Source organism: Myotis davidii, unplaced genomic scaffold, assembly GCF_000327345.1.
Source record: "Myotis davidii unplaced genomic scaffold, ASM32734v1 scaffold174, whole genome shotgun sequence".
NCBI lineage: Eukaryota > Metazoa > Chordata > Mammalia > Chiroptera > Vespertilionidae > Myotis > Myotis davidii.
The window spans coordinates 2173517-2189753 of NW_006289087.1; the positions used below are offsets into that span (position 1 = coordinate 2173517).

At 40.7% G+C, this 16237-nt stretch overlaps 2 protein-coding genes across 2 annotated transcripts in view; both read right to left on the bottom strand.

Moving 5' to 3' along the window:
* The window catches only part of DEGS1 (delta(4)-desaturase, sphingolipid 1), a 9053-nt gene extending 8974 nt beyond the window's left edge, over nucleotides 1–79 (bottom strand). Inside the window, exon 1 of the mRNA XM_015562362.1 lies at nucleotides 75–79. The gene's annotated coding sequence lies outside the window, so the exon portion shown is untranslated. The remainder of the gene's footprint in view (nucleotides 1–74) is intronic.
* Nucleotides 80–4357: 4278 nt separating this feature from the next.
* FBXO28 (F-box protein 28) lies at nucleotides 4358–15861 on the bottom strand. The gene is made up of 5 exons (XM_006761323.2): nucleotides 15823–15861; nucleotides 15590–15699; nucleotides 13060–13198; nucleotides 10752–10947; nucleotides 4358–9005 (listed from the first exon to the last, which is right to left on the bottom strand). The coding sequence occupies exons 1-5, from the start codon at nucleotides 15859–15861 to the stop codon at nucleotides 8611–8613; spliced, it is 879 nt and encodes a 292-aa protein (XP_006761386.1). The 3' UTR covers nucleotides 4358–8610.
* Nucleotides 15862–16237: the final 376 nt, after the last annotated feature.

Sequence of the window (16237 nt, forward strand, 5' to 3'; positions counted from 1 at the left end):
GAGGAGCGCGCGTGGGGCGACCTGTGAGGGAGCCGGACGGACGTGTCGCGCAGCTGGAGTGGGTCTGTGGTGACGGGTCTCCCGCCAGAGGCTGCCCCGCCTCCCGCTGTCACAGCAGCCACCGCCGCTTCCTGGGACAGAAAGTTTTGGTTTCAAAATTAGTTACCACTTCTCCATCAGCAGAGAGACTGTGACCAAAGTTACAGAAAGGAAGACAGCCAGACATGGTGTGACTCAGAATAAAAGAACATACACGCGCACACATGCACACGCGCACACACATGCACACGCGCACACACATGCACGCACTGGTCAAGCACTTAGAATCGGTGGTTCTCAACCTTCCTAATGCCGCGACCCTTTAATGCAGTTCCTCATGTTGTGGTGACCCCCAATTTCATTGTTTCAAGTTGAACATTATGAAAGCATAGTGATTCATCACAAAAACAATATGTAATTATATATGTGTTTTCCGATGGTCTTAGGCGACCCCTGTGAGAGGGTCGTTCGACCCCCCCAAAGGGGTCGCGACCCACAGGTTGAGAACCGCTGACTTAGATCCAGCTGCTAGCCTGCAGGAAATAGGACAGGGGCGAATGTGAAACTAACCACAAGATCCTGACTGTGAGGACCCCTATAGGTTCTTTAGTAAATAAAATGCAAGGCCGGGGGTGGGGGGGGTATAAATGAGGGGGGACCTATATATTAAAAGGGACTTAGCCCAGCCAGGTGTGGCTCAGTGGTTGAGCTTCGACCCAGGAACCAAGAGGTCGCGGGTTCGATTCCTGGTCAGGGCATATGCCCAGGTTGCGGGCTCGATCCCCAGTAGGGGGCATGCAGGAGGCAGCCCATCAATGATTCTCTCTCATCATTGATATTTCTATAAAAAAGAAAAGGACTTAAACGATCTATCAACCAGTTGCAATGCACTGACCTTATTTGATCAAATGGTCAAAGTGGTGTGTTTTTTTTAAACCGACAGGAGATAATTTAATTCACATGTTGCTTGGATATGTGGCAGTATTAAGAAATTGCTGTTCATTTCTTTCGTGTGATAATAGTATTATGGTTCTAGTTGTTTTTAAGTCTATATCTGTAAGCGGTTCATACCAAGGGCATAAACCTCACTGAACTAAAAACAAACCAATAAATTGTGGCACAGTCCTCCCTCGGTATCCTGAGAGATCGGTTCCAGGACCCCTTGGGATACTGTACACTCAAGCCCCACATATAAAATGGTATAGTATTTGCACATAACCTACATAATCCTCAAGTATATGTAACTCATCTCCAGATTACTTAACATGCCTAATCCAATGCTATGTAACTAGTTGTTACACTGTATTGTTTAAGGAATAATCACCAGGAAAAAATGTACATGCTCAGTCCGTAAAAAATATTAAAATACTTATTTTTCAAGTATTTTTAATCCTTGATTGGTTGAATCCGAAGGAGTGGAACCTGTGGGTACGGAGGGCTGACTATACATGCAATTAACCATACAGTGTTGTACTCTACCACCAGTCAAAAGAATGAGGAAGCTCTTTATGTGCCAGTATGAATTAACCTCCAAGATGTACTATTAAATGCAAAGCACCAGGTTTGGGGGTGTTGTGTATGTATAATAGACATATGTTTCCTTGCATATGCATGAAATATGTTTAGAAAGACACCCCAAAATGATTACATGGTAGGAGAGTAAGTGGGAGTCTAAGGGCAAAGGTTGGGAGAGAATGTTGTTTTTTGTTTTTATTTTTAAACCGCTTTTTAGAAAATATATGTTTTTATTGATTTCAGGGAGGAAGGGAGAGGAAGATAGAAACATCAGTTGTGAGCAAGAATCATGGATCAGCTGCCTCCTGCATACCCACCCACCCCATGGGAATCGAGCCCACAACCCAGGCATGTGCCCTTGACCGGAATCGAACCTGGGACCCTTCAGTCTGCAGGCCGATGCTCTATCCACTGAGCAACACCAGCCAGGGCAGAAGGGAGTTTTTATTTACACCTCCCTTTTCCTTACCTTTTACATTTGAATGGAATGTGGATTTTGACATTCTAAAGAGAAGGAAAAGGATTTGGCTCTAGCCTTCCTGTGTGGATTGACAAATATTTTGATGACACAGGCATATTTAGTTAGGAATTTTACAAGTTCTGCCTGGCCGGCATGGCTCAGTGATTGAGCCTCCACCTATGAAGCAGGAGGTCACCATTTGATTCCCAGTCAGGGCAAATGCTCGGGTTGCAGGCTCAATCCCCAGGGTGGGGCGTTGCAGGAGGCAGCCCATCCATGATTCTCTCTCCCTCTCCCTTCCTCTCTGAAATCAATCAAAATACTTTTTCTTTAAATTTTTTAATCAAAATACTTTTAAATAAGTTCTTAATGTGTTATCTAGGTTTCACACCTCTTCCTTATTCTTGCCAGGTGATTTGTTGGGCCATCATACCAGTTATTCTAGAAAGACGCTGCTACCCGATCTGCTGTGAAAAGCTAAGGTGAGTCCCAGTAGTTCTTGATGCCATAGGAAATGGCAAGTGAGGTAAGCAGATCATACTTCTGCAGTCAAGGTGTCCTTCCGTGCACATTTTTCGTTTTCCAATTGTTTGATTGTTTGAAAATGATAATATTGGGAAAGGTCCTTGGGTTTCCTAACAACGTGAACGTATTGTGTAGGATATGGAACTAAAGGTTCCACCCTCATCTGCCTTCCGCAGACTGGGGAGGCTGCTGCAGCCTTTCTCTTCCTGCTTCTGTGATGTCCGGGTGACTGGAATGAAGAGGTGGTGCTGGGACAACCGGTCCCACTTGTGTCACCCTCACCCTGCAGCACAAAGTCCTCTGTGACCTCTTTTCTGAACATCTACGTTCTAGACCAGTGGTTCTCAACCTTCCTAATACACTTCCTCATGTTGTGGTGACCCCCAATTTCATTGTTACAATTAGAACATCATTTAAGCATAGTGATTCATCACAAAAACAGTATGTAATTATATATGTGTTTTTCCGATGGTCTTAGGCAACCCCTATGAAAGCGTCGTTCGACCCCCAAAGGGGCCGCGACCCACAGGTTGAGAACCTCTGTCTAGACCAGCCGTGGGCAAACAACAGCCCGCAGGCCGGATCCAGCCCGTTTGAAATGAATAAAACTAAAAAAAAAAAAAAAAAGACCGTACCCTTTTATGTAATGATGTTTACTTTGAATTTATATTAGTTCACACAAACACTCCATCCATGCTTTGGCTCAGGCCCTCCGGTCCAGTTTAAGAACCCATTGTGGCCCTCGAGTCAAAATGTTTGCCCACCCCTGTTCTAGACAAAGTGGGTCAAGCCCATATCCAAGGTCTTCCTGCGCATTTTGTTCTGAGCCATTTCTTTACCGGTCCCATCTTTACAGAAGGGGGTGAGATTAATGTGTGTGATTGCATTTCATTGAAATTTGGAATCGTTTTGGAGCTGGAAGGAATTTTAAGAGAACCAGTATTCTTCCTGGCAGAGCAAAAAACAAAAAAAAATTAGTGGTCATGAATTTTGTACTGATTGGCAGGATAGAGTAAAGCAACTGTGGATCAGCGAGGGCTTCAGGCCACATCCGCTAGGACTGCATCCTCCTTAAGGTCACAGGTTCTAGAAGCCCTCACAATACTTGCTACCTATATGCCTCGGGTGAAACCATTGCCTCCTCCACGCCCAGCCTTTTCCAGATGTTAAGTTCTGTACGTTACTCTTAACGTGAGGGATTTGGACACTGGTCACTTCTAGTGGATATATAGGGTGCTCATCTATATATTATTCCTAAGTTTGGAACTGATGTAATCTAGTTTCGTAGCTCCCAGCTATTGTGGAATTTAGCGTAGTGGATGTAGCAGGAAGTACAGCAGCTTTGGGTGCAGGTAGGTCTGGCATTTACTTGTATGGTATCGTGGACGTGTTGCTTAACCCAAATTTAAACTTCCCTGCAGCCCTGACTGGTTTGGCTCAGTGGATAGAGCGTCGGCTTATGGACTCAAGGGTCCCAGGTTCGATTCTGGTCAAGGGCATGTACCTTGGTTGCAGGCCCATCCCAGTTGGGGTTGTACAGGAGGCAGCTGATCGATGATTCTCTCATCGATGTTTCTGACTCTCCATCTTTCTCCCTTCCTCTCTGTAAAAAAAAAAAAAAAAATCAATAAAATATATATTTTAAAAACTTCCCTGCAGAGAAAAACCAACTTCATAGAGCAGCTGTGAGGACTCAGGTCACATGTAAACCCCCACACGACTGCTGTAAGAGGGGGCAGCTAGCTGTTCCCATGGCACTTGTGCAAAGTGGAGCTCCACAACCCTTTGCGCACGAAATACAAAGAAAACAGGCAGCGCTGGTAACAACACCTTTATTTCCGTACCCTGTTGTGTGACTGGGAGGTGTTTTTCACTTTCCAATGATTGAATTCGGTTATAACAATGAAAATTCCAGAAGGTAAACGGGTCATTTATTGCTGCTCACGAGCATAAGTAAACAGACATGGTACCACATGAAGGAGTTTCGAACACTTCTAGACTCTTGGTCTGAGTTTTGAATATGGACCGCTAAACTTTGGCCGTGGACCTAACAGATTACCAGTATGCTTCCAAACCCCATCAATTCTCTTCAGACACAACAGGAAAAGCTAGGATTTTTTTTTTTTTTTTTTGATTTCAGAAATTGAACAGGTTTTTAGGGAGCTGACAAAGGCCAACAAGACTTGAGCCTACCATATTTATCATGATTATACGTATATTGCTATTAAAAATAAAATCAGGGTACACAGCAACCAACTAATTGCTAGTTTCATTTTGTAGATCACTTTAGCATCTTTGAAAAATAATTCTCTTTAGAATGACAGGCTATAGGATTTTGTTACATTTAAGTGGTTTTAACTTACTAATCTTTTGTGGACTAGTTCATTCAGAGAGATCCCAAGCCAAAGAATTGGATGGCATATCGAACTGGATTTTATACTAGAAACAGCTGTTTGCAGGAGGCTGCATTACATAGGACCTTTCCTTTCAGAATGTCTTTTATTCCTGGCTTCAAATCTTACTATCAGCATATGACACTTGTAGACGGTTTAAGTGTTAACAAACTGGTACTCATGGCCTAGAGCAGGATATAAAAACGTGCTGATCACCAAGTATGAGATTTGACATTACATTAAATTAAAATTATACACTGGTGGACACCGACAAGATAGGGAGTTCCTAGATCCTAGAAAATATTATGGCTAAGGAAATAGAGAACTCAAAGGAATCACGTCCAAGAAACTGATTCAGTATAGTAAAATAGAACTGAGTGCCCTGTCTTAAGAAAAAGTTTATTAATAGTAAGGGACAACTGGGACATCATACATCATTTCTTTGGAGCTTAAAGTGCCGGCTATGAAATGGCATAGAAAATAATGCATAAAATAGTGCAATCTTAAGGTGCCATTGTTTTTATTATACATAGCCTATGTTTACATGTCCATTTTCTCTCAAAAATCCAGCTGTCATGACACCTTTTAGCTTATTTATTTAGGCATTATTTATACCTTTACCCACCTTTGGGGCTACATAGAATATCTTAACATTTTAACAAGTAGAATAGAGCGTACATCTCGGAACTACTAAACAGAGATTAAGGCAAGCCCCTATAAAGTTCAACACTCCAAAAAACATCGTTTACAAAAAGAAGTTGCTTCCAAAACCAGTGGCTTCAGACTGCATGGCACCCCAGTCGTTTTTAAAGCACAATTACTCTGAATACACTCGTGTTTGCCCAAAAGAGCAGCTTAAAAAAACAGCAGGTTTCTCTAACCTCAGGTTCCGAAAGAACTCATGTTTCAGCCCATGTGGAAACCAAGTCCATGTAGGAGATAAGCCAAGGACCCTGTGGGGGGCAGTCTTCTTTTTTTCTATATGCCTTTTCACCTTGGATCTGTCTGTACTCTTGTACCATAATCACCTTGTAAGTGGGAACGACCCATTAAAATAGAGACATCTCCTCTGAAAACCAGCCAAGGGAGATGACAAGAATATTTCATGAAATGTTGTTCTAGGACATTAACATTGCGGCATTTACATTATTGACGTAGGATCCAGGCAGGATGGTTCTCTCTCTGGGAGGCTAGTTTACAATTTACCTACAACATACGTGTTTAAGCTGATCAAAAGGATTTGTGATTTGTTGAACCTTAAATACCATTATGCTATCCAAAAGCAAGTATAAAAACTACCAACTCGGTCAAGACAATACCATAACATGTTTTAACTAGATGTCCTAAGTAAGATTTAAGACTTAAACAAACAACAGAACTGTAGTGTTTTATTCTCCGACTGTTATGGAACATTCATGCATTAACAATTGCAACTCATTAATCTTACGGACAGGTGATTACAAGTGTACACTGTAGAAATTTGGATTTCAAAACAAAATCTACCTTCTAATGTGTAAAAGCTTGTAATGAAAGCCAAATACTCGTGTTCCCTAATGGAAGACTACAGATACATTTAGGGTATCTAGATAGTTTCTAAAGAATCCCAGGCAACTTGAAAGAATTCATTAACAACTATTAAAGAAACCATCTGAGGTTATATCCCTTTGATGCATAAGAATCATACTTTGTAAACCTGTAAACATGTACTTGGTTACTTAAAAAAGTCTTCCTATTACCAGGAAAGCAGACTGTTAAAGGCCATGAATATTCCAGTAGGCCTCATCCAAAGTTATGACAATATGGCTAAATCCTATGATTACAAAAAATGAGACCTGCTGAGGAAATGAGTTCCAGACAGGGACTTTTACGGATGACCTTGGCTGACAAACCTTTTTTGGAAATTGTTTATTTTAAAATTACCTTCCCAACAAACCATGAAACACTTGGAAGTTATTTTATGGTTTTTTCATCGAAAACATACTACATCGTAAATGGAGTTTCAAAGTTAGACACAGAATTGATCAAAATCTAAGGACAATATTATGTAAGGACAATATAAAAAATGGGTCAGAAAAAATTCCATTTGGTGAGGTTAATCTGAAGGATGCAGAACCATGTCATGTTGGACGGATAAAAAAAGGTGACAACTTTGTGCTTTTCTTCAACTAAGGTACTTACCAAAACCTTAGGTTGTATACAGGTACTAACTCCCACCGGGAAAGGGACAGTTTTCTACATTACACCTAAATTTATTTTAAATAACTGAAGCCCAGGGCAACAGTTGTTTAAAACAACAGTCAAAGAATGACATAACTTAGTACATTAAAATAAAACTAGAACAGTAACATCTGAATGTCTCAAAAATATACAACTGGGGAAAAAACCACTGTGCACAGTTTGGAGGCTGTTAAAGTGACCACTTAGAAGGCTGAACAGTGCAAGACATGCTTTTCCAGTTACAAGCTCAACACAGGAGTGCAAACGAAATTAAAGCTTTTGTTTAAAGTTGAGGACAAGGAAAGCTTGAAATTAATATTAAAAAGCTTCCCTCCGGTTATCCCCCCAGAAATGAAATGATCTAAATGCTTTTTCGTAGTACAGTGTTCTTCAATGAACTTTCTTTCAATGACAAAACTGCATCCCACAGGTTGGGTCCCCTACTCACCCCACTGGTCATCACACTTGATCAAGGAGCACACACAGTGGTTGAGTAAGGAAAGTACTAGTAACCAGAGGTCTGATATCGATAGAGAGAGCCTTGGATTTGGGGTTCTGCCTTAGCCAGTGTACCTGGACCCTACAGAGAACAGATAAAGCAATGGGCTTTAATGCTCCATTGTTCCTGTAAAACTGGAGGACAAATGGACTCACGACCCCCTCCCCCAAAGGCCAGCTGTTGTGGTGGACGATGTTAAGTGCTTAAATTAACTCAGCCGCTGCTCTAACAAGTGGAGAAGTATAGAGGTTCAAGATCAATACCAGTGCAAGAGCTTTTTAAGTGAGTTGCCTAGGCAATGCATGCATCCATCCATGCAAACGTACGACGTGGCCCCAAAGAGAACTGAAAACATGATATAACTGCATAAATCCCTTGCCAGTAGTTTATAAAAATATATAGTCAATACTGTAGAGGCCCCTTCTACAGTCAATACTATGGAAGTCCGTTTTAGTTACCCATTACTTCGATACCAAAAAGCATTTACTACTTTTCAGACATTCCAGACAAAGGTCACTTATAACAAAAAGTCAACTTTTTTTTTTTTAAACAAGATACTGTCCATTTAAAAAGTAGGTCTTTTCTTTCAAGTGAACAGGACATTTTCTGTATTAAACTTCTAGTCTGTCAAGACTGGTTTAAGATCCTTAAGTCATGTGCATATATGCAGAAACAAATAAACTTACTTTAAACATGAGCTGCACAGAAAAAAAGTTAACTCCTCAAAACATGATAGAATAGGTCTGGTTAGTACAAATCTATTGCAAAGTAAAAAGGTTCTGTGCGTCAGTTCAACCAGGAGAAGCGGGGAAAGAATGTCCCAATCACGAGAGTTCAAGTTGCAGTTGTGTTCTGAGCGCCTAGAAGCCTGGGGGACGCCACGTGGCTCACGGAGTCCTGATATGCATGACTGCTCAAGCGACTAAGCCAGGCCTCCCTCTGGAGCCCAGAGCTGTTCCCACTCACTTTCTGCTCCGGAGACGTTTGGACTTCCTAAGGGAGTCTATGGCTTCTGCTGCCTTTTTCCGTTTCCGGGGAGCCTCTTCACTCTGGCCGGACCCTGAGGGGTTTCCTACTGCGCTTTCCATGACTTCCCGCAGTTTGCGCTCCAGCTCCGCCAGCCGTGCGTTCTGTTCGCCTATGATCTGGGTCTGCTCTAGCAGTTTCTGGTCCTGGTCCTGAAGCTGTTTCTGTTGCTCTTGCACTTTGGTGCGGAGCTCAGAAATTTCACGCCTGAGAACAGTCACACCAGCACCATTTGTCTTAACCTGCTGCTGGAGTTTGGTAACCTCTTGTCTTGAAGGGTTTTGCTTGGAGAGGAGCTGCATTGTTGTTAGGGCTGCAGAAGGTCCTGGAACTGTGGGAAAATAGTTTAAAACAGCCAGTTAGTCACTTAAAATGTCACTCTACCGGTAATACTTCATTAATTAAGCTTATTTTGAAATGGAATGTCCTTCTACCACTTCTGATCATTTCTTCTTTGCAGTCTACTTTGTCTACTGGATTATTCCACTCAGACACCTGGTTTTAACTACAAACGAGTCTGAATTCTGATTCTCGTGTTCATGTGGCAAAGTGTGGATTGCCAGCACGGAGGAGGACATTGAATGGCATAAACTTGGATTTAAAATACTGTAAATCACTTTTGGACCTACTAAGAAAATAACATTTCTATCTTATTTTACCGAGACCAACATAAACATTGGAGTCAGACACAGACCTATCATGTTCTTAAATTCTCGCTGCACTTAGTTACATACAAAAGCCCCAACTTTAAGGACAAATGGACACCGCTTCTGATGGTCATGGAGACTTTCTGACACGTGCAGGAAGGCTCTGGAACTATTCTATTAGGAATAATACAATGTCACATGGACATAAAAATCACTATTTTAAACTAATAACCTATTTTAAAAAACAACAACCACCTTTTCTCCTGAAGGTTTTCTAAAAGGACCAGGGGGATCCGTTCATGCCCTAACCCCATGCTAATTTTCTCCTTGTCCATTTAAATACCAGAATCTTTTCCTTCTCTCTCTCTGTTTATCCAACTTCCACTCATCCATCAGCACTCAGATAGTTTTACCTCTTGTGAAGTCCTATCAGTCTAGCCAACAATGATCAGATCTTCTGTAAGATTCTGTCTCTGCTACTCGTTTGGCATTTAAATGGACACTCCTTTAAAATATTTCTGTTGCCTACGATAATTGAACTTCGGGGCTGGATATGTCTTACCTTTTGAAATAGTAAGATCCTTGAGGGCAGACACCACGTATTACACTTCTTTTTAGTCTCCACAGGACACAGTATAGTGCTGTGCGCATAATAAGTACTCAATAAATAACAGGTATATTATTAATGCTGAGATGCCACAGGCTTTATGATTAAATTACGGAGAGGCACTCAGTTACCCCGCTGAATAAGTACTCCAGGGAGCTAACTACCCGAACAAAATGTTTTACCAAAGTTTCAAAAAAAAACATATTTGCAAGGACTGAGACTACTGAGCAATTTAGTCCTTCAGTAGATAAGGGCACAAATCTCTAGGCTCCAGTGTCCTTCTGTGAAACAACTACCACAGAAGTGGCAGTGTTCACAGCAGCCTATGCACCCTGTCTTTTGAAGTAGCAACCAGACACTCTGGGGGCTGAAATAATGAACTGGATATTTCCAGGAAGAATTTTATCTGGTATTTTTAATTGTTTTAGGATAATGAATATTAACTAGTCAGAAACATCAAAAAATATGCCTACAAAATCTACATATATATATATATATACACCTACATATAGTTTTTCACTGAGAAGTCTCACTGTAATAAATCTACTTTCGGTCCATAGGAATGGATACGCATGAAAATTTAGCCACAAGTCTGTTCTTTAGAGTGTAGTTTCAATACTGAAAAACTAGAGACAAGTGTGCGTCCGGCAGTGGATCAGTCACGTAAGGTATGGTCTATAACCAATTTGTCATTAAAAATGATGTTGCAGATACTTACTTACAGACACAGGAAAGTTCAGATATATGATCAAACCAGGAAAAGAGCAGCTTATCTCATCTACACAGAACATGACACACTGAACATAGTCAAGTCAAGAGGTACCTGGAGGCGAGCCCATGAGTCTCCCGGACACATCTGACCCTGGTAGTTTCCTCTTTAGAATGGGAACAATCTTTTCATCAAAGTACTCCATTGCCATGGAGGAAATGTCCCGCAGCTCCTGAAGCACCTCGTGAGCTCGCTGAGGGGCTCTGGTAGAATTGACATATCTCAACACACGGTAAATCTCATCAATAACCTGAAACAATGAGCTCTCATTAGCACTTTCGAGACATATATATGAAAACAGTTAAACAGGGAGAGAAATGACTGCGTGACTGCAATTCCTGTAAAAATCTGTAGGATTTAACTGATGTACTGGCCATGGATAATATTACCATCTGGAACACGGCTTCGGCCTTGTTACAATACTTTATATGTTTCATACTTACATTTAATAAGTACCAGGCACTGTGCTGGGGCTAAAGAATCAGGATGAATATAGCTCCTGCCCTGAAGAAAATCACAGTATAACTGGGAAGACATGTATAAGTAAGTGCCACAAAGAGGGATGTACACATACTAAAAACTAGAGGACTAAACTAAGACATTAAATCCTGTGTGCAAGCGGGGGTTCTGCTAATCCTCCAACCCCACTTCACTCTAGCCCGAATGTGTCTCCCGGAGCCCCAGGAACCCCGCCTGACCTCTCGTCTACACTGCCACCGTGCTCTGTCCCTGGAGTTTTGTTCTCTAAAACCTGCTATGGATTCGAATGAGGTCTCCTCAGATCCCACGTGCTTGCTGTCACCAAAGGGTAGCAAGAGAGCCTTTTTCATTTCACGGTAGCTGCGATGGGGAGACATTAGCATACAGGCACAGTATACAGGGAGAAGAAACCAAGTTCTGAAAATCCTAATTCTCTTGCTGGAATAGTAACTGAACCCTCTTGGGGCAATTTTACCCTCAGCTGTAATCCCTGGGAGTTTATCCTTCATCCTTCCCATGGCTCCGGCAAGGACCTGAAGACAGTAACTCACATCGCTGAAAACCTCCAGATGGATGACATCTATTCCAATGGGCCTTTACCTCCCCAATTGTGGGCGAATCACGAAATGATTGCCACCGAAATGTCTCAAACCACTTCAAATCCCACTCATTCCTCTTGCTGCATTACCTGGCCAGCACCCGACTCTGGAACAATCTCATTATCTACCTTCTCCTTCCGCGGGCTGCTGAGTCCTGATAGGAACCATAAAATCCCACAGGATAAGCAGCATGAGAGGCTCTTTCTACACTTTTCACATAATGCGCCAGATACTGAATCCTGCCTGGGTTTGAGATGATAATAAAATATTAGCTATGAAAAAAATATATATATATATATTTTTTTTTTTACAGCTATAATTTCTAACTGGTCACCCTTTTAGAGTATCCTACCAAAAAAGCAATGTAGCTAATATGAGGAAAGTGAGATATACCAAAAAATATTTAAAATAAAATGTAAAGAAACAGAATACCCCCCCCAAATAAATAACACATAAAATTGAAAATAAAGTGCATACAAAATATTGCCAATGTTAATTATCTATGGAAATAACAAAAAAAGAGAACATTCCGATTTTACTAGGTAGTAATTAGTTCTAACCATGTTGATACTTTTGCTAGTGTCAAGTAGCAAAATTCCACCTCCACCCTTCCATATAAAAAAAGGATATAGACATATTTCATCTGAATTTACACTCAATTCAAGAAGGATGATACTACTGAAGGTATGAGTAGCATACTGAATACTGGGGCCTTTTAACTTCATAAGACGAATATGCCACATAAACTTATTTCTGGGTTAAACAGAGTTATTACTTAGCTCTGAGTATGTTGCTATATAATTATTCATTCTTTTCAAATCTGGAAGTTTTATAAAGTTGTCTCATGAAACATTTCTCAAATAAAACAAAACCCAGCTTGTCCCTCCTACTCTACGCCCCCCGACCCCTCCACCCCCCGCTAAATTATAACAATCTTGAAGGCAGGACAATACTTATCTTGTTCATTGCTGCAGTATCTCTGGCATCTTAACAAAAAGTAAAAGTTCCAAAGTTTTTTTCTTGAATATGAACTCCTAACAGGCTTCTCTAAAGAACAGCAGGGTTCCTACTGTATATTTCATACTTAACATTTTAAATATAAAGAACACACAAATGACTCATATTTCTATTAGATACTGTACAGAAAGAAGCTATACAAATCCATCCACAAAAACTCATCCCAGGGAATTAGGAGCAATTCTGACATTTAAAAATCACTGTAACTTTATAATGAAGTTTACATAGTACAATCCAGCTGTTGTAAGTAAGCAATTCTATTTTACCTTTCCTGGGATGAAGCAACAGAGATTGGAATCCACATACTTCATGAAGGTCATATTTAATAGTGAAAGCCTTGTTTCGACGGCAGCAAGGATGTCTGCATGACGAGCTAATGAATGGTTTCTCCTTTCTGACTCTCTCCTATAATTAGAAAAGCAACCTTTAAAGATGCGCTGTGGACTAAAGCGTTAAACAATCAAAACATCTTAATGAAACAACCTAACATTTACATGTCCAATTAGAAATCTACAACGGGATCATAATTCAACTGTAAGAATAAATAAATCATGTCCAGAAATCTTTGCTAACAACTAGCACTTACTGACAAAATACTTAGAAAAAAAAAATTACAGGCTTTTTGGGCCTATATCAAGCCTATTGGCTGTTAGAATCAGAGAAATTAGAAAAATAAAAGAATTACACTTGGACATATAGAGATTGTATCTTTTGGCCCATAAAATGAACTCATTTAAACTTTTTAAAGTTTTATTAAGAAATAATTCACATATAATAAAAACCACGTTTAAAATGTACAATTGAGTGGTTTGGGTGTATTCAGAGTTATGGACCCATCGCCACCTCTAATTTTAGACCAATCTCATTACCACAGAAAGCAAGCCCACGCACATTATCAGTCACTCCCATTCCCCAGCCTCTGGCAACCACTAGTCTGCTTTCTGTTTCTATGCATTTGCCTAATCTGGACATTTCCGATAACTGGATTTGTGCAGTATGTGGCATTCTGGGTACATCTGCTCTCATTTAGCACAGTTATGGCCAAATAATATTCTATTACATGTTATATCATTATTTTTTTAACTATCAGTTGTTGGACTTTTAGGTTGTTTCTACCTTTTGGCTGTTATGAATAATGCTGCCGCGAACATTCATATCTAAGCTTTTGTGTTGATATAGTTTAATTTCTCTTGGTTCTATACCCAGGAGTGAAATTGCTGGGTCAAGTGGTAACACTATGCTTAGCTTTTTGAGGAACAAGCTGCTTTCTAAAATGGCTGCACCATTTTATAATTCCCTCGGTAATTTATGAATGTCCCAGTTTGCCCACACCCTTCCCGCACCGTCTGTCTTTTTTAGTATTTGAGCCATCCTACTCAGTGTGAAGTGCTGTGTCAGCGTTTGATTCGCAATGCCCTGGTGACTGAGGATGCCGAGCATTCCCGGCTGCAGACTTTAGCATGTCTTCTCTGGAGACACGTCTATCCAGATCCTTTGCCCATTTTTAAACTGGCTCGTCCTTTCAGTGTTGAGTTCTAAGAGCGTCTCATAAGTCTGGACACAAGTCCTTTATTAGCTGCACAAGCTGCAAATACTTTCTCCCGAACTGTGGGTTGTCTTTTCACTTTCTTCATGTTGTCCTTTGAGGCGAAGCAGTTTTAAATGGTGATCAAGTCCCGTTTGCCTTTTCTGCTGCTGCTCGTGCTTTCGGTGTCATGCCCAAGAAGCCAGTGCCTAACCCAGCTTCATCTGAGGCTTTACAGCAGAGCGCTGACATTTACAGGTTTGTGGTGTGACGGAGTCCAACTTCATTCTTTGTGTAGATACCCAGTTGTCCCAGCATCGTTTGTTGAAAACATTCTTCTTTCCCCACTGAACTGTGTTGGCATTCTTGTTAAAAATCAACTGTTAAATCAGAGGTTATTTTACGGACTCTCAGTTCCAGTCCACTGATCTCTATGTGTGTCCTTGCGTCAGTACCACATTGTTTTATTACAGCTTTGTAGTAAGTTTTGAAATTGGAAAGTGGTAGTCCTCCAACAACAAATCAGCTTACCAATGTTTTCAAAAAGGATCGCTAGGGTTTTGTTGGGGATTGCATTAAATGTACAAATCAGTTCAGGGAGTACTGCCATCTCAGCAATAGAAAATCTTCCAATCCCTCAGCATGGAATGTCTTTCCATCTAATTCTCTTTAAATTCTTTGAACAATGTTCGGCAGTTTTCAGTGTACAAGTCCTGCATTTGTTTTGTAGTATTTATTACTAAGTATTTTATTCTTTCCAATGCTCTTGTAAATGGGATCGCCTTCTTACCTTCATTTTTGGGTTGTTTATTGCTAGTGTATCCAATGACAGAATTGATTTTTGTATATCAATCTTGTATCCTATATCCCTACCCAACTCGTTTATTAGCTCTAATAATTAATTAGTGTATTCCTTATGTATAAGGTTCTATACATACAAGATCACGTCATCTGTGAACAGAGAGGAACTCCTTCTTTTCAACGAGAATGTCTTTTATTTCATTTTCTTGCCTAACTGCCCTGGCTAGAACCTCCAGTAAAATGTTGAACAGAAATGACGAGAGGGAGCAAACTTTAGTAAAGTATCTCCTATTGAGATCCGGGTACCCCTTTACTACAAATGACTGTTTAACAAATAACACATAATATATTTTAAATACTGATACTAAGAGTAATTCTTTTCTCTCTCTCGCATCACACCCAAGCACAATCAAGAAACACACCAACAAAACCCCCGGTGGTGCAGCACCGCCGTTGCTAGCGTGACACACCTGGGGAGCTGGGCTTTGACTTGTTTCTGACACAGGTTGTGGTACCGCTCCACCTTTAGAAACCCCTGATTCAGCATTCTCTGGCAGACCAAGTCCATTCTTTTACAAACCTACAGGGAGAGAGGAGGAGAAAGAAGAATTTTAGAAAGTCATAATCAAAGTAATGACAGACAATTAACTTAGACTCATAACTGAACACTGTAGTTCTCTGTGCTAGTACTGTTCCCATTTACGGTCTGAATCCTTTGATCATATGTGGGTGAATCCCTCATACTTCGCAATTCTGACAATAATGCATTAAAAATTAATATGTGTAGGCAAGGTAAACTTATCTTTTAAAAAATATATATTTTTATTGCTTTCAGAGAGGAAGGGAGAGGGAGAGAGAGAGAGAAACATCAATGATGAGAGAGAATCATTGATTGGCCGCCTCCCGCAACCTCCCTAACCCTCACTGGGGATACAGCCTGCAACCGAGCATGCGCCCTGACCAGAAATGGAATCATGATCTCCAGGTCCATAGGTCAGCGCTCAGCCACTGAGCCACACCTGTGGGGAGAAAACTGATCTTTTAATTTAGGTATTTGTTAGTAGTTCTAAATGTATCCCCACTAATATGGTCAGAAAATGTAGTCCTGATGATCAATC

What these genes read in the sequence shown, in the direction of transcription:
- FBXO28 (XM_006761323.2), bottom strand. Translation starts at nt 15,861, where the DNA reads ATGAGGGATTCACCCACATATGATCAAAGGATTCAGACC. An exon ending in ATGATCAAAGGATTCAGACC is followed by an intron (nt 15,700 to 15,822) that starts GTAAATGGGAAC and finishes CTCTCCCTGTAG; the next exon opens with GTTTGTAAAAGAATGGACTT. An exon ending in GTCAAAGCCCAGCTCCCCAG is followed by an intron (nt 13,199 to 15,589) that starts GTGTGTCACGCT and finishes TTCTAATTATAG; the next exon opens with GAGAGAGTCAGAAAGGAGAA.